Genomic DNA, 18747 nt, shown 5'->3' on the forward strand with positions numbered 1-18747 from the left:
GTAATTTTACAAATCTTGAGAACATGCAGCAGAATCTTGTTAGGTTTTAATCAGAATGACGGAGACTCAGGGTACTGGTCAGCAGATTGACACGTTTTTCCTGCTCTACAGAAACAACAACATCAGCAACAAGCACATTGACTACAACTACACCTTTCAGTAAGTACATCCCTGGCAAGTGACAAACCTTTTATACCTTACACCAAGTCTTTTTCTGAAGGTCAATGATTTCAAACTTGCTTACGTTGCAGTGGAGGCAAGTAAAGGCAACATTTCCTTTCTAATTGCTCTGAAAATGTCTGTATCACTGGTTGTTATGTTGTAACTCAGGGTAGCTTTTAGAGAATTGTATTCATGAGATTAAGAGTTAGTGGAAAGGGCGAGCATACCAGGAATTTCGCATCAATTAGTGAGCAATTTGAATAGGCTGTGATCTTTCCAGAATCTAGATTGCAGTGGTGCTGGAAAAGCACAGCAGGTCAGGCAGCATCCGAGGAGCAGGAAAACCGATGTGATCTTTCCAACCCTGTGTTCTTGATCGGTGAAGCTGGCATGTATATTTCCATGTAAGAAGGCAACATTACAGCATATAGCCTTTGTAAATAATACATTTGTCAATTATCAACATATTTTCCCTCAATGTCAACACTGAGGAAGTAAAATAATATCAGGGAATGAGAGAAAGAGATGTAGCCAATCTGTGTCACTCTAGTATAAACTACAAATTTCTGTCCAGGTATTGCCACTTTTCTGAGCACTGTACAGGCACTAAGTTTTTATTTCTCCATCTGCTATCTGTTGATTTTATTGACTTCCGGACAGTGGATTCCTTCTTGGAATATCCTTACTCCACCCCTGCCATAACTGACAGCTGAAAATTACCTGCCCAATCGTTGAAATGGTAGTGGAATACTATCATTGTAATCCAACTTGATGTTGGATTAGTCATGAAGCAATAGCAGAGATAAAAACTTAGGGTTTATGGACTCAAAGAGCTGAATGTAAAGATCATTAAACAATTGTATTATTTCACTGATGGAATAATGTATTGAGGAGACTGATGCAGAGGTGTCTCGATTTTTACAATCTTTCTGCTTGGCTCCCTGCAACAGAAGGGTAAACCTGGTACAGACAAGCCTTAGTGTGTAGCAGAGCTCGTTGAAATTTATTTTTACTTCATACAAACAACACCACAAATCCAGAAAACAACCTCAACTACACCTACCAGCATCTATGTACCTGGTAAATGACAGTAATTTCAAAACTTACACCAAATCTGTCTCCACAAATGGATTCTTCTCTGTTAACATACATTCTTTTGCTGTGTTGGTAACAAAATACTGCCATTTTCCTAACAAAGAGCTTTCCGCGAATTTGCTTTGCAAATATTTGTCTCACTTTTTCATTATATTGTGATTTTTGGGCAATTGTTACAAAATTGTTTTCCAAACACAGCACATAGCAAACTAAGATATAAGTTAGTAATTTGGCACTGGTTGATGTAAAATCCTCCAACTGACTTTCATGATCTTAGTGCATCCCTTCTGTTGAAAGTCAATTAAAAAAAGGGTTTATTATAATATATTGTTACGTCTTTAGATATCAAGTTTATTTGTCACATGTTCCACTGTCATACAGCACGGAAAACGACCATTCAAAAAACTCATCCATGCCAACTAGACGTCCCAGTCTCATCTAGTCCCGTTTGCCAGTACTTGGCCCATATCCCTCTAAGCCCTTCATATTCATGTACCCATCCAGATGCCTTTTAAATGTTGTAATTGTATCAGCTTCCACCACTTCCTCCGGCAGCTTATTCCATACATGCACCACCCTCTGCATGAAAACATTACCCCTCAGGTCCTTTTAAATCTTTCCTGTCTCACCTTAAAGCTATGCCCCCTAATTTTGGACTCCCCTACCCTGGGAAAAAGACTTTGGCTATTCACCCTATCCATGCCCCTCATGATTATATAAACATCTATTTGGTCGTCCCTCAGCCTCTGATGGTCCAGGGGAAAGAAACCCAAACTATTAGGAGTTGAAAAGCCATGTCCCAGCAGTAGTGGACAACTGACCTTGATCAGATTGACAAATGGACTGAGGGAAGGATGTTGTGAAGCTTGAAATGGTTCAAGGATGTTGCCAGGGTTGGAGGATTTAAGCTATGAGGAGAGGATGAATAAGCTTGTGCTGTTTTCTCTGGAGCGTCGGATGCTGAGGGATGACCTTATCAAGGTTTATAAAATCATGATGGGCATGGATATGATAAATAGACAAGGTCTTTTCCCTGGGGTTGGGGAGTCCAGAACTAGAAGGCATAGGTTTAGGGTGAGAGGAGTAAGAAATAAAAGGAACCTAAGGATCAGCGTTTTCACACAGAGGGTGATGTGTGTATGGAATGAGCTGCCAGAGGAAGTGGTGGAGGCTGGTACAATTACAGCATTTATAAAGGCATCTGGGTGGGTACATGATTAGGAAGGGTTTAGAGGGATATGTGCCAATGGTTGGCAGATGAATCTAGAACAGTTTAGGATATTTGGTCAGCGTGATGAGTTGGACCGAAGTGTCTGTTTCTGTGCTGTACATCTCTATGCATCTACCTATCTATTCAGACTCCCTGTAGCTCAAACCCTCTAGGCTCATCAACATCCTTGTAAACCTTTTCTGTACTCTCTCAAGTTTAGCAACATCTTTCCTATGCAAGAGTGATAAGAATTGTACATAGCATTTTTTAGGACACTTTTAGAATACTCTGTATAGCCAGAATGTGACATCCCAACACCTATACTACATGTTTGGATGAATAAAGGCAAGCACACCAAACTTCTCTTTCACCACTGTGCCAACTTGCAACTCCACTTTCAAGGAGCTGTGTAGCTGCACCCCTCTATCTTTTTGTGCGGCAACACTCCCCAGGGCTCTATCGTTAACTGTGTACATCCTGCCCTAAATTGCCTTATCAAGATGCAACACCTTACAATTAAACTCCATCTGCCACTCCTCAGTCCATTTGTCAATCTGATCAAGGTCAGTTGTACTCTGAGATAATCTTCTTTACTGTCCACTACACCACAAATTTTGGTGTCATCTGCAAACTTACGAACCATACCTCCTATATTCACATCTGAATCATTCATATAAATGATGAAATGCAGTTTGATCCTTGCAGCATGCTGCTGGTCACAGGCCTTCAGTCTGAAAAGCATCCCTCCACCATCCTCCGTCTCCTACTTTCAAGTCAATTTTGTATCCAATTGGCTAACTCCTCCTAGATCCCATGTGTCTCACTTTATTAACCAGTCTACCATGCGGAGCTTTGTCAAATGCTTTGCTGAAGTCCATATAGACAACATGTTCTGACCAATAAAGGCAAGCGTACCAAACGTTTCCTTCACCAACCTGCCCCTCTGCAACTTCACTTTCAAGGAACTGTGTAGCTGCACCCCGGGTGTACCATTCAGCCTTCATCGATCTTCTTTAACACCCCTTCAAAAACTCACTCAAGTTAGTAACCCATGATTTTCCACATACAAAGCCATGTTAACTATTCCTAATCAGTCCTTGTCTTTCCAAATGCATGTAAATTCTGTCCCTCAGAAACCCATCCAACAACTTACCCACCACTGACATAAATGGCCACGTTGGTCTTTAAGGGACCCTCTCCTTTTGCTAGTTACTCTGTTGACTTTAACGCACTGACAGAATCTCTTTGGATATAAATATTAAGAGAAATCATACAGGCCATCATCTTATATTATGTAGATTGGATCAGTAAAACCTATCTATTATTTAGTTTCTGCTTTTCAGATTCAGGATTCACCATCACAGAGGAACCTAGATTATCCGAATGAGATGGGCGGACACTATTTCGTTCAGATAAATGATTATTTAGTTAATTGATTTCCTCTGGGGCTCGGAAATTTTGGTGAAGTCTGCTCCCTGTTCCAGAAACTAGGCAAAAGCACACTGCGCACGAGACCCTGCACCCCACCACTCCCCATCCACTCCCAACCCATCCCCCCATCCGCCCCCAGCCCCAATCCCATTCCCCCGTCCATCTCCACCCACCGTCCGACCCATTGTACACCAACAGTAAGCCTGCTGCTACCTTTATGGAATAAGTCTCCAAATAGCATATGCATGCACGCACAAACACACACACAACTTTTTGACAGGTTCCACCTCTGCCCTGTCCAGGACAATGTTGGAGAGATTATCTGGGGAAGGGGAGGTTTAGGGTACATGCCTGTATAGAACACCAGGGAAACTGTGGGGAGAGACAGAGAGAGGGGCAAGAGGTCAGTCATTTAGATATGGGGCCTGGACTGCCGAGGACTGTTCTCGGCAGCATTTCAGTGAGCTGAGTTCGTTTTTAATCATTGTACCTGTCAACAAAAGATGCGATCAGGGTTGAAACAGCTCTTTGACGTAATGTTTCTATCGGGATCTTGAGATCTCCTTTTGATAATCAGATATTTGGATAATCGAGGTTCCTCTGTACTTTTTGATAACTGTTAGAAAATCAAGTTTCTTGGGCAATGAATTCTACTGAGTTTTCATTTCCCTCTACTCCATGTATACACAACTGAGAGTCTATTTTGTGATCTTTAAAATGAGTGGACTATGAATAAGAGAAAGGAAATAGTGCCAGAGCAATCATGTAGTGAAACATTTGGCTGAATTGCCATCGTTTACAGTGAAATTGTCTAAAACTGGAAGATGATCAATTATCGCACAAGACTTCATGAAAATGCCATCAAACCTGGAATAGCTGTTACCCCATTTCAGGCTAGCAATGTGGTTTCTTATATTTTAAACCAATATGGTCAATACACCCAAACAAAGCAAATGCATTGGTTAAAGTGGCAATCTGTTTAACTTTTATTCACATTTACTCAAAAAAGTAATATAGCATGTGCCCGATTAAGGTAGGGCAGATTCCTAGCATATGTATCTCAACAAGATGACCTTCCAGTATCTTCATACATTTCAGATAGATTAGTGCAATAAACTCTTGGGGAACATGACCCTAGTATAATTTCCAGGATAGATGCCCAAATAGTTTCAGAAGCAGTGTTTATCTGGTCTGTTGGAACCACTACAGACCTATCCATTTTAAAAGAGTTTTCTCTGGTTATTGGAAACTCAGATTTGAAACTTGTGTTTTACAAGTATGCGTGACAATTCTAGCAACTCTCATTTTTTAAACAGTGGACTGAACATACGGATCACTAAATAGTTGTAATCTCAGTTCATCAAGTTGACTGCTGGAGTAGGCTAAGATAGGAGTGAATGGATGCAATTGTCAAAGTTTTTTATGCATTTTGTTAGTCACAGCAGAAAAGTAAATTGATAAACCTGATACATATGAACTTTAGTGTGCAGCGCATTTGATTGAAATATTTTTCTACTCTGTAGAAACGACACCACTGATTGCGACAACAACTTCAACTACATCTCCCACCAGCTCTGTACCTGGTAAGTGGGAGGTGTTATATACTTTGCAGGAGGTGTATCTCCACAAGTGGGTTGTTTATAGTGAACTGTTACTGTATAGGTAACACAATATTGGTTTCAATTTTCTACATGAATTTCCTTTCTAAGCTATTTACTTTTGAAAATGTTTGTATCACTGGTCATTAGATTGTAACTGAGAACTAGGTCAGTTTTTATTAACCTGTACCCCTGAGGTGCAGTTAGGGATGTGTGTGTTAAGCATGGGACCAGCATTTAATAGCTACTCCGGTGTTAGGCCATGTATTTAATAGTCTCACTTTTCCTGACTAACTTTTCTTAAAGTTTAATTTCATTGTAACTCTCTGAAGTCTCGGATTTTAATGCAGACTTTTGGAGGGTTCCAGATGTAGAGAAATTGTCCAAGGAAGAATCCAATTTCCTGAGCAATTCCTTTGGAGTCTGCTACGATGAAGATTCTGCAGTCTTCCCATGTGTAACTCTACTGGAATAACAACTGTTAGGCCATTAGAAAATCCGGGCCAAAGAGTTTGCAACAAAAAAAAACAAAATTGCTGGAAAAACTCAGCAGGTTGGACAGCATCTGTGGAGAGAAATCAGTTAATGCTTTGGGTTCATTGACCCTCCCTCAGAACTTCTGTCCACAGATGTTGCCAAACCTGCTGAGTTTTTCCAGTAACTTCTGTTTTTATTTCTGATTTCCACCGTCTGGATTTTGTCTCATTTTTCTGAAGAGTTTGTAGTTGGACTTAGATCAGTTAATTGAGTGGGAACAATCTTGAGGATAGATTGGACATGCTAGGCTTGTTTCCACTAGAATTTTGAAAGATAAGAGATGATTTGGTTGAACTCTATAAGACCCTGAATAATCTTCATAATGTGGACATGGAAAAGATGTTTCCCCATATCAGAACTAAAGGGCACTGGTTTATAATTATGGCTCATCCTTTAGGACAGAATCCTTACAGTGCAGAAAGAGGCCATTTGGTCCATCGGGTCTGCACTAACCTCTGAAAAGCATCCCACCCAGACTTACCCTATCCCTGAATTTCCCCATGGCTAAACCACCTAACCTTCCCTGGATACTACTGACAATTTAGCATGGCCAATTCACCTAACCTGCACATCTTTGAACTGAGAGGGGAAACCGGGCACCCAGAGGAAACCCATATAGGCCTGGGAAGCGCATGCAAACTTCACACGGTAACCCAAAGGTGAAATTGAACCTGGGTCCCTGCCACCATGCGATAGCAGTGCTTATCACTGAGCCAACATGCCGTCCACGCCTACAGAGATGAAGAGAATGTCTTTCCTTTGAGGGTTGTGTGACAGTGGAATTTTCTACCTCAGAAAGAAGTGGGGTCATTGAATATTGAATATTTCTAATGTTAGGCAAGGAAACCAAAGATTATTTAGGATTATTTCCTTCAACTCCTCATTGTCCCTCAACTCTTATCTTCCAGCAAGAAAACATTTTATGACAAAAGCAAAATGCTGCTGGTATTGAATGAAATAACTCCACCTGGGCCAGTATCCCGTTACATTTAGTCAGCCTTTATTTACACATGGAGAGTCCTTGCCACTGATCCAGCTCCGTCAGAGCCAGCTCTGAATGAACAGAAGTTCTGTCACTCCTGTTTATATCTGTCAGCCAGGGCTCTATCATAGGGCTGTTAATCTGGTCCAATCAGGAAACTGAGATTGTATGAATTCCACCTGGCTAACCTCATTCCAATCACTACCGTGGCGATCGAAAATAAAAACAGATCTGGTAGCAGTTGTGGGGGGAGAGAGAGAGAGAGAGCGAGTCAATGTTTGAAATTCAGTGCCTCTTCTTCAGAAACAGTTCTTTGCTTTCGTAGGCTATATAATGTTAGTTATCAAACATACTTGGCACACTTTGGTAACACAGAGATTATAGATTGAAAATGCTAAGGACTGAGAGATGTTCATGAAGCTGAACCATTGCACACCATCAGACACATCAGTGGAACATTGTAAATATTCACTGATCAGAGTCTGGGGACAGAGCTTGTTAGGTTTTCTCATTTCATGGATCTTTAGGAAATGTTATCTGGCAGTCATTGTGGGCATGGAATTTAGGTTCCCTCAATTCCCCCATCCCCTCATGTAGGCAGCTGAAGATCATTGCTTTCAAATGTTGGCTATAATTTATGGTAATGCTGGAGATCCTAACTGTTATCACTGTCACTGAGAGACCACCACTGGTGGGGGCATGACAGTCTGTTAGTGGATGTTATTACCCTCAGGGAGCTCCATTGACAACCGGGCAGGAGCCTTTGTGATGTGAATTAATTGTGGTGGAGGCAAGAAGGCAGTGGGGCATCACTCACCATAGTCCAATATAAAATAATGCCCCCCAACATCGAACCCACCACAGGGGAGCACATTGAATTCCTCCCAGTGAGTGGAACGAGACTGAGAAACAACAGGTCCTTCTTGGACTCGTGTTATTCCATGTTGTGTTGTCTTGATATAAAAAGAACATGATAAAAAATCTCAAGTCTGCACAGAATCGGCAAACTATAGAAAAGCTGTTTTGCAATTACCTCTTCCAGTCTTGCACACATGAAACCTGCATTAAAAGCAATCTGTGAACCAATATCATGAAAATGATTGCTGATTATATTGACATGGCCTGTAATCTAATCACTTTCGTCAGCTCATGAACAGGAACAGCAGCATTGCCATGTATCGGGATATGTTGAATATGAGGATGTGCAGCTCACTCTCTGTCTCTGGTTCTGTACAAACAAGGTGCTCCCACTGTATTAATTGCTGAGATTGTTGCTCAACTGTCTTCAGAAGCACTCTTTATCAGTTCGGTTTGCATCTCCCTCACGTGAGAATGAGCCACAGGCTATTGCCAACTACAGATCTGAACAACAGCCACATCAGACTTGAAACATAAACTCTGTAACTTTTATCATAGAAATGATAATGAATTATAAGTCATTAAATAGTGTGGTCTCTCTTGACAAAAATAATTTTGTTGAGCAGACTGAGATCAAAGAGAATTATTTCACTTTTGCAATCGTTTAATGTGGCTACATGCAACAGGAAAGAAAGGTTTTAGATTTGATTCTGTTGAGCCTCAGGGTGCAGTGTAACAGGTTGAAATGTTTTCTCTGATCCATAGAAACAACAACACCATCAGAGAGACCGACTACAAGGACATCTACCACCAGCTACATACCTGGTAAGGGACAATGGTTATATAGTGAGGACCAAGCTGTTCTCGATAAGAGTTTAACTTTCTAAGTCTGTGAACATTTATTAAGATGACAACAAGGCATGCCTTTATTTTTACAGGCAAATATTTTATTTTTCATTCTAAACGTCTTTGTATCTCTACGCATTTGGATGGAATATTTGGACAATGCTTTAGACATTGTATTTCTTTTTGTTTCTCATTAACTGGTTGTGGGTATTGCTGGCAACATCAGCATTTATTGCCCATCCCAAACTGCCCTCAGGAAGGTGTTGCTGAGCTATATTTCTGAACAGCTCCATGAGTTGTAGGTACAGACACAGGACTGTAACAGGCAGTGAATTCCAGGAGTTTGATAAAGGAATGCATTTTTCTGCAACAGTTAAAGATGACTTTATGTACAGTTTACACAATCAGTAATCATTTACATCATGTATAGATTTACATTATTTTCTTTGATACTATTTACCATCTCTCAGTTTTGGACTAGTTATGTAGACGTACAAACTTGTAAAACTGCCACATAAATAGAATAAGGAGATGAGAGCACATTTTTAAACTTCAATGTAAGTACATGGAGTGCGCATGAACGTGGGTATAAATGAATTTATATGAGCAGATGTGCACTTTGCATTTCTACTGCTGAAATTGTGTTGTTCACTAATGCAGTTTCATGACTAGTTTATTCAAATTTTTGCCATCCCTAATCCCTCCAAATTTTGTCACTCTACTGAACTCCTAATTGACCTGAAGGTTTCCTTGTCCTGGGTGAGGGTCCCAGTAAATGTCCAATCAGCATTGGATGGCTTTTCAGGTATGGTTCCTGTAGAATGGATGGGATTGGTGCAGTGGTATTTTCAGATCCATTGCTTATCTGGAAAAGTTGAGGTCAACCTGAATGAGTACCTCATTCAGAAATCCTACCGTTAATTTACAACTAATATTTACAGGAACTCCATTATTAATATGGTTACACTTATATGACAATGAGAGCAATTGTTACATTTAGGACATCATTTGCACCAGTTTATGGAGCATTAATAACTACATGCTCTCTTCTTCGACTACTTTTACTGAGCAGACTAACAACGATACATGCTGCATGAAAGTTAATGTTATCCTGACTCCAAGAGCCTCAGTGTACATTGTAGCTGATTGAAATGTTTTCATATTCTCAATAGAAACTACTTTCCCAATACGGACTACAACTGAATCAACCACCATCTCCATACCTGGTAAGTAACAGTGGTTTGCCACTCTGTCCTTGAACTGTCTCGACACGTAGATTATTTAGTAACTCTCTGTGGCCTGTCATTGAGTAGATTTGTACCCACACGTAATCTTTTCTAATGATATACTGAAATATTGCTTGTAGCTTTGGTCATTATGCTGTACCTTTTCAGGTAATATTTATCTTGAAGTAGTGCTCCTGACATAGGTTTTTGTTGGAAGTGAAATGTGAGTCAGAAGTTGGTGATAATTGATTTACGAGTTGCTGTCACACAATGTTCCTCATGATGGAACTCCATCTGTGCATCACCATTCGAGAAAAGCATATCATAATAGTATTATAAAATAACATCTATTTGGTTGTCATAAATAATTGTCACATATTACCAAAACTGGTGATCTATCACAATATCAAGGGATGAGAGAAGGTCATGAGGACAGTCAGTCTCACTCTATCATGCCGGCCCGACTGTAAAACTCTTTGTATTTATTCCTCACTGACCTGAACCTTTGTTCCACTCTCTCTTAGGCAACAATATCTTTTCTGAGGAGATCAAAACTGCAGACACTGCTCCAGATGCAGTCGAACCAGGCTGCTACACAACTGAAGCAAGATTTCAGTTCAGTTGTGTCCAAATCCTCTTGTGATTAACACTGACATTCCATAACAGCAGGCTGTCCCTGCATGTTAGTCTTCAGTGATGAATAGATAAGGACACTGCATTTCTATCAGGATCTGCACTTTCCAACCCCTCTCCTTGAAAGTAATACACTGCACGTTTGTTTCTCGTCACAAATTAGATAATTTCACGTTTCAACATTATATTCCATTTGCCATGTTCTTGCCTATTCAATAAGCCTGTCCAAATCCTCTTGAAAGCTCATTATATCTTTGCCACAGCACACATTCTCACTTAGCTTTGCAGTACCTGCTAATTCGCCAATATTATATTTGGTTCTCACCTGCTTATCATTGTTGCATATTGTGAACAGCTGGGGTCCAGTTACTGACCCTTGCAGTAACCCATTACTCAGAGCCCGCCAACGTGAGTGTGATCCATATATTCCTACTCTCTGCTTTCTCTCTGTTAGCTAATTATTAATCAATGGCAGTAGATTATTTGACTCCATGTGCTTGAACAGCTATAACCAGCCTCACTTAGGGAAACCTTTTGATAGCGTATGCGAATGTTTTGAAGGCTAAGTCCATCAGCTCTCCTTTATCAACTTTGTTCAGAACATGCTCAAAGCCACTGTCAAGTTTGTCAAATACTATTCTCAATTCACAAATCCATGCTGAGAATGCCCAATCAGATCAATATCAATCAGCTCCCTATCTACGCCCGCCTTTAGAATGCTCAATCGGATCATTATCTATCTCTAGGTTTCTATATCTGCCCACCTTTAGAATACATTCTAAAATTTTTTCCTACTACTGATGTAAGGTTGACAGGTCTGTATGTCTCTATTTGTCTCTCTCTTGCTTCTTAAATAATGGGGTGACATTTGCTCCTGCCAGATCTGCAGGAATCATTCAAAAGCCTATGAGTCTTGAATGCATTGAATGTCCCTGTCACACCTCCTTCTACACTCTGGGATGTGGAACATCAGGTTGTGGGGATTTATTAACTTGTAGCCACTTTTATTTCTCCAGTAAAGCATCTGACTGATGCCTATTTTCTTCAACTCCTCATTGTCCCTTAACTCTTATCTTCCAGCAAGAAAACATTTTATGACAAAAGCAAAATGCTGCTGGTATTGAATGAAATAACTCCACCTGGGCCAGTATCCCGTTACATTTCGTCAGCCTTTATTTACACATGCAGAGTCCTTGCCACTGATCCAGCTCCGTCAGAGCCAGCTCTGAATGAACAGAAGCTCTGTCACTCCTGTCTATATCTGTCAGCCAGGGCTCTCTCATAGGGCTGTTAATCTGGTCCAATCAGGGAACTGAGATTCTATGAATTCCACCTGGCTAACCACATTCCAATCACTACTGTGGCGTTCGAAATAAAAACAGATCTGGTAGCAGTTGTGGGGAGAGAGAGAGAGAGAGAGTGCGAGTCAATGTTTTAAATTCAGTGCCTCTTCTTCAGATACAGGTCTTTGCTTTCGTAGTTTATATAATATTAGTTATCAAACATACTTGGCACACTTTGGTAACACAGAGATTATAGATTGAAAATACTAAGGGCTGAGAGATGTTCATGAAGCCGAACCATTGAACTCCATCAGACACATCAGTGGAACATTGTATTGAACTAATACTCACTGATCAGAGTCTAGAGGCAGGGCTTGTTAGGTTTTCTCATTTCATGGATCTTTAGAAATGTTATCTGGCAGTCATTGTGGGCATGGAATTTAATTTCCCTCAATTCCCTCATCCCCTCATGTTGGCAGCTGAAGATCACTGCCTTGATCTTTCAAATGTTGGCTATAATTTATGGTAACGCTGGAGATCTCTCCTGATATCCCCCGTTGCCCCTTTGCAGTAATGGCCCGGCTGATGGAGAGCTAAAACAGCACTCAGTGGGGGCAGTAACAGGCCCCGCCCAGAATGGGGAAGAACAAGGTGCGTAGTAAAAGCTGTTGGCCAATCCGAGAGTTTACTTTCCAGGTTTTCATCCCTATAAGTTCCTCATCCATCACTGAGATACCACCCCTGAGGGGGCATGAGTGCCGGGTGGTGGACGTTAATTGCCTTGAGGGATCTCAATTGACAATTGGGCAGGAATCTTTGCCACTTCTTGGTGTGGAAGCAAGAAAGCATTGGGACATCATCCACCATAGACCAGCATAAAACATTGCCTCCCACCATCACCGAACCCATCACAGGGGAGGACATTGAATTCCTCCCAACAAGTGGAATGAGACTGAGAAAAACAGAAGGTTGCTCTTGGGCTCACATTATTGCACATTCTGTTGCCTTAATGTAACAATGGCATGATAAAGAATTTCAAGTCTGCATAGAATTGTCAAACTATAGAAGAACTGTTATGGACCTGCCTATTCCAGAGTAACACACAGGACATCTGCATTACACGCGACCTGCCATCCACCAATATCATGAAAATGATTGATGATTATATTGGATGGCCAGTAATCTAATCACTTTAATTAACTCATGAGCAAGAACAGCAGCATTGCCAAGTATCTGAATATGTTGAACACGAGGACCTGCAGCTCACTCTTGAGCTCTGGTTCTGTACAGGAGTACACACAAGGTACTCCCACTGTATAATTGCTGATGTTGTTGCTTGACTGCCTTCAGAACCCTTCTTTATCATTTTGGTTTGTGTCTCCCTCATGTGCGACTGTTCCCCAGGCTATTGCCAACGACGGATCTGAACAACACTCACATCAAACTTGAAACATAAATTCTGTTTTTCTCTCCACTAATGTTGGCAGGCCTGAGGTTTTCCACCATCCAGAGTATTTTACTTTATCTTTACAGAAAGTCCAATAAATCGACATGGCATTTCCAGTAGCACTTCTATCATAGAAATGTTATACTGAATTATGAATTCAAAAATAGTGTGGTGTCTCTTGACTAAAGTAATTTTATTGACAGAATGAGCTAGAGAATAATTTTAATTTTGCAATTGCTTAACTTGACTACATGAACCAGGAAAGAAAGTTTTTAGATTTGATTCTGTTGAGCCTCAGGGGGATGTGTAACAAGTTGGAATGTTTTCTCTGATCCATAGAAACAACAACACCATCAGAGAGGCCGACTACAAGGACATCTACCACCAGCTACATACCTGGTAAGGGACAATGGTTTTATACTGAGGACTATGTTTGTCTCAATCAGAGTTTTACTTTCCAACTCTGTGATCTGTTATTGAGATGACAATAAGATATGGATTTTATTTTTACATGCATATATTTTACATTTCATGCTAAACATGTTTGCACTTCCACTCATTTAGATGGAATATTTGGAGATTGCTTTAGACGTTGTATTTCTTTTTGTTTCTCATTAACTGGTTGTGGGTGTCACTGGGTAGACCAGCATTTATTGTCCATCCCAAACTGCCCTCAGGAAGGTGCTGCTGAACTATCTTCCTGGATGGCTGCAGTTCATGTGGTGTAGGTACAGACAGTGCTGTAACAGAGAGTTTTCTGACACAGCAGTGATGAATTGATGATCATATATTTTAATACATGATTTGGTGTCCCATATCTTTGTCTTTCTTTGTATATCTTTGTCCAGTATTTTATGGAAAAGAGATATGTATTAGAAATAGATGTGAATTAATGGATCACTTTGTAATGAACAATAACGTCCTCATCCATATCCCCGATATTTGATAAAAGCATACTTAACTCCAGTAGGAAAGGATGCATTATAAAATCTATTCTCATTAAATAACATATTTTCAGTGATTAAATATATTTATCACACATTGAGGAGTTCCTCAAGCTCACTAATTATTCAAGTCAATCTCTGGATTCCTTCTTCGATCTTTATTTCACCATGTTCACTCCTTTGGCAGTTGACAATCACTGCCTTGATGTTTGATATTATGAGTGGAATCCTACGATGACAAAATAATCTGACACTAGATCAGTCTGACAGTGAAATATTGTGCTTTTTTTTTAGTTAATGTTCAATCATGGTGAAATTTCACTGTCATTTGCCCTTTTCAGATTTCTTGAGAACTAAGTTGATTACAAACAGATTTAGAAAGTCCAGTCTCCTTATTTTGCAGAGGAGGAATGTAATGGTGAATGGTCCCCTTGGATTAATGACAATACACCTTCTGACATCAACCCAGAGGACTTTGAATTATTGGATTCAATACGTGATGAACTGTTCCTTCCTTGTCTGATACAATTAATAAAATTCAGTGCCAATTTGTTGATTACCCCAAGTGGCTAGTGAGTCAATCAATAGACAATGTGACCTGTGATATAGACACAGGACTTGTCTGTACGTTCAATGAAAGTGGTTTGGGAGGAAGAAAGTTTTGCTACGATTATCAAATTCGGGTTTGCTGTGAACCACACACAGTAACAGAATGGACAACAACAAGTCTTCCAGAAACCACTTCTACAACAATCATTCCAGGTAAAAATGATAGTTATGCACCAAGGAAAAATATTTTCACTGCAAAACCAATGAGAACTCATAGATCCTATTTTGGGTTTCAGGAGCAAGTGAGGAAGGGAATCAGCTCCTGTCTTTTGAAGCTTCTTGCAGTATATTGCAACAAGTATTATATTTTCTTTTACAATGCAACAAACATGTTTCATTTAAAACATAATTTGTTGGAAAATAAAGGTACTATATAACAACGTTGTTTTGTCTGCAAAAACATCAAATCTTAGAGCCTACTACCTCTGAAAAAGAAATAATGAATTAGTGACATCAAACACAAGCACAAACCCAGGTGATACATCTGTAGTGGAGAATTACTGATATCGACTATAGAGTAGACTATAGAATAAAGGTTAAAGGGTTAGCAAGTTTTAGAGGTTCCTTGATGTTTGATGCTGAACTTGAAACTACAGTTATTTAATTGTTGATTTGTATCCGCTGTATTAGCACATTCTATCTTTGAGTTATAGAGTCATAGAGATGTACAGCACGGAAACAGACTTTTCGGTCCAACCCGTCCATGCCGACCAGATATCCCAACCCAATCTAGTCCCACCTGCCAGCATCTGGCCCATATCCCACCAAACCCTTCCTATTCATATACCCATCCAACTGCCTTTTAAATGTTGCAATTGTACCAGCCTCCACCACTTCCTCTGGCAACTCATTCCATACACGCACCACCTTCTGTGTGATTTGCCATTTGCTTTTTCCCGTGGTCCTGTGTTCTGAATTGTTGAAATAAACTGGCAAGGCGAGAGGATGAGTTGTCCATCTCCTACAGCTCCATTTTTCCTTTATGTCTTCTCATCTAGATTTAAGCAAATAGTTTTGTAGGGTTTCAGGTGGCATTGAAAATTCCTAGGAAATTTCTCCAGAGTTTGGCATGATGGGAATTCCCATCAACTCCTATCTGCATTTCAAAATTGATTAGTCATTGAAAAATGGGGTCCATTGTGTTTTCCTGCAGCCGTTACAAGATGACTTTATGTGCAGTTTGCACAATCGATGATCATTTAGAGTTTTATTTAGATAGTTTTACATATCTTTCTTTGATAGTAATTACCACATCTCAATTTTGGACTAGTTGTATAAATGTACAAAGTTGTAAAATTGCCGTATAAACACAATGACAAATATAATATGAAATTTTCAAACTACAATGTAAATACATGAAGTTTCCATGAATGTCAATATAAATAGAATCCTATCAGGAGTTATTATTGCCACTGCTGAACTTTGTTCATGGATGCAGTTTCATGACTAGTTCACTCAATGTTTTGCCATCACTTATCCTTCCAAATTTTGCCAGCCTACTGAACATCTTGCTGGCCTGAAGGCTTCCCTATTCTGGATGAGGGGTCCCAGCAAATGCTCAAACAGCACTGGATGGATTTAGGAGGCACGAGACCTATGTAATTGCCAGGATTGCCTCTCTAGTATTTTCTGGTCCGTTGGTAATGTGGCGGAGTATCTCATTGTTTGACTGTTTATTAAAACCTAATGTTTGCAGGAACTCCATTATCAATGGGATTAAATCTATACAACAATTTCCTCAACTGGTATATATTGGATATCATTTCTACAAGTATAAGGACCATTAAAAACTTCATACTCTTTACTTAAACTACATTTATTGAGCAGATTTAGAAGTGCCTAAATATCAACCTCTGTGCGAAGCTACATGCTGCTGCATGAAAGTTAATGATCAAGTTTCATCCTAACTCTAACAACACTAGTGTAAATTGTAGCTGATTAAAATGTTTTCCCATTCTCTACAGAAACTACTCGACCCATACAGACTACAACTGCATCAACTACCAAATACATACCTGGTAAGTAACAGTGGATTGATGCTCTGCCCTAGAGTTCTCTCCACAAGTAACTCCATATGGTCTGTCATTGAGTAGGTAACAACCCCTGCCTTTCATTTGTAATTCCAAATACTCTTGTTTGGTTACTGGAAAAGTGCTTGAAGTTTGGTCATTATGCTGAAAATTATAGGGCAAAACATGTTGTGAAATTGTGCTCCTGACATTGATCTTTTATTGGAACTGGATTTGCATTACAAATTATAACTTTAACCAAAGCAATATCAAAGTTTCCTTAGATTATTTCATCCTGTGCTACAACTACATTAAACTTCTAACTTATCAGTTTTTGTTTTGATGCCTACTAGAGAATTGTATAGGTTCATTTGTAGATTTTGACTTTCCTTCACCATGTCATCTCCACTGGAAGGCAATAGAACATTATTCCCTATGATTTTTAGGATGACGTGTAAAAGGTAAATCAGTCACACAGTCAAATTCGGTGCTGGGTTGATATTCTATGCACCATTGTGGTGAAACTATGCAACTAGAATGTGATAAATTATCTGCGATCTATCTGAAAATGTATTAAATTAAGAATAGCTATGCCATCGTCAACTCTCCCAGTCTAGGGGTCTTCTGCATGATCATCTGTCTCAAGAAAAGAACTAATTCATAGGTTGAGAGAGTTAGCATTGCAACCACAATTCGTGATGGACAGCAACAGCAGCGTTGCATATGTTTCAGTGTGATGGTTCAGTTTCCTGTGAATGATAAATGACACTGAATAGTGACATCAACTCAGATTTGGAGGGGACTGTGAAGTGTCAATAATTTTCTAGTCAACCAGTTCACCTCTGGCGCAGTGGAACTTGAACCGGGGAATTCTTGTCCAGAGGCAGGGACGTTGTCTTTACACCATTGAAGATGGAAACCAATGTTATTGCAAAAGATTGCTGTACAATTATTCTTAGACTTCCTGTTTTTCTGGAGAACTCCACTTAATATGGATCTAACCTGATATCAAGCGAATTAAAACCGATGTTAGCTGCAGTTCCAAAATCATTGCAATCAGATATACATGGCAGTTTCAAACAAGCTTATATTTACCTACTGATTTTCTGAACGCATGGGCCAGTTCGCTGATTTATTCTCTCTCTGCTGATATATTAGATTAAGTTAGAATAGGTTGTAATTTTACAAATCTTGAGAACATGCAGCAGAATCTTGTTAGGTTTTAATCAGAATGACGGAGACTCAGGGTACTGGTCAGCAGATTGACACGTTTTTCCTGCTCTACAGAAACAACAACATCAGCAACAAGCACATTGACTACAACTACACCTTTCAGTAAGTACATCCCTGGCAAGTGACAAACCTTTTATACCTTACACCAAGTCTTTTTCTGAAGGTCAATGATTTGAAACTTGCTTACGTTGCAGTGGAGGCAAGTAAAGGCAACATTTCCTTTCTAATTGCTCTGAAAATGTCTGTATCACTGGTTGTTATGTTGTAACTCAGGGTAGCTTTTAGAGAATTGTATTCATGAGATTAAGAGTTAGTGGAAAGGGCGAGCATACCAGGAATTTCGCATCAATTAGTGAGCAATTTGAATAGGCTGTGATCTTTCCAGAATCTAGATTGCAGTGGTGCTGGAAAAGCACAGCAGGTCAGGCAGCATCCGAGGAGCAGGAAAACCGATGTGATCTTTCCAACCCTGTGTTCTTGATCGGTGAAGCTGGCATGTATATTTCCATGTAAGAAGGCAACATTACAGCATATAGCCTTTGTAAATAATACATTTGTCAATTATCAACATATTTTCCCTCAATGTCAACACTGAGGAAGTAAAATAATATCAGGGAATGAGAGAAAGAGATGTAGCCAATCTG

General features: G+C 39.8%; 1 protein-coding gene across 1 annotated transcript in view; it reads left to right on the forward strand.

Annotated features, from left to right (window-relative positions):
* Positions 1-18747, forward strand: part of LOC122561453 (mucin-5AC-like) — a 185467-nt gene that overhangs the window by 92555 nt on the left and 74165 nt on the right. The window contains 9 exon segments of the mRNA XM_087999568.1: positions 112-159; positions 5422-5481; positions 8639-8698; positions 9892-9945; positions 13648-13707; positions 14656-14766; positions 14769-15014; positions 16826-16879; positions 18158-18205. Of these exon segments, the coding sequence (XP_087855694.1) occupies positions 112-159; positions 5422-5481; positions 8639-8698; positions 9892-9945; positions 13648-13707; positions 14656-14766; positions 14769-15014; positions 16826-16879; positions 18158-18205 (741 nt within the window).

Source organism: Chiloscyllium plagiosum, unplaced genomic scaffold (genome assembly GCF_037043375.1).
Source record: "Chiloscyllium plagiosum isolate Xiang-an unplaced genomic scaffold, Cpla_swu_hap1 HiC_scaffold_23, whole genome shotgun sequence".
Lineage (NCBI taxonomy): Eukaryota > Metazoa > Chordata > Chondrichthyes > Orectolobiformes > Hemiscylliidae > Chiloscyllium > Chiloscyllium plagiosum.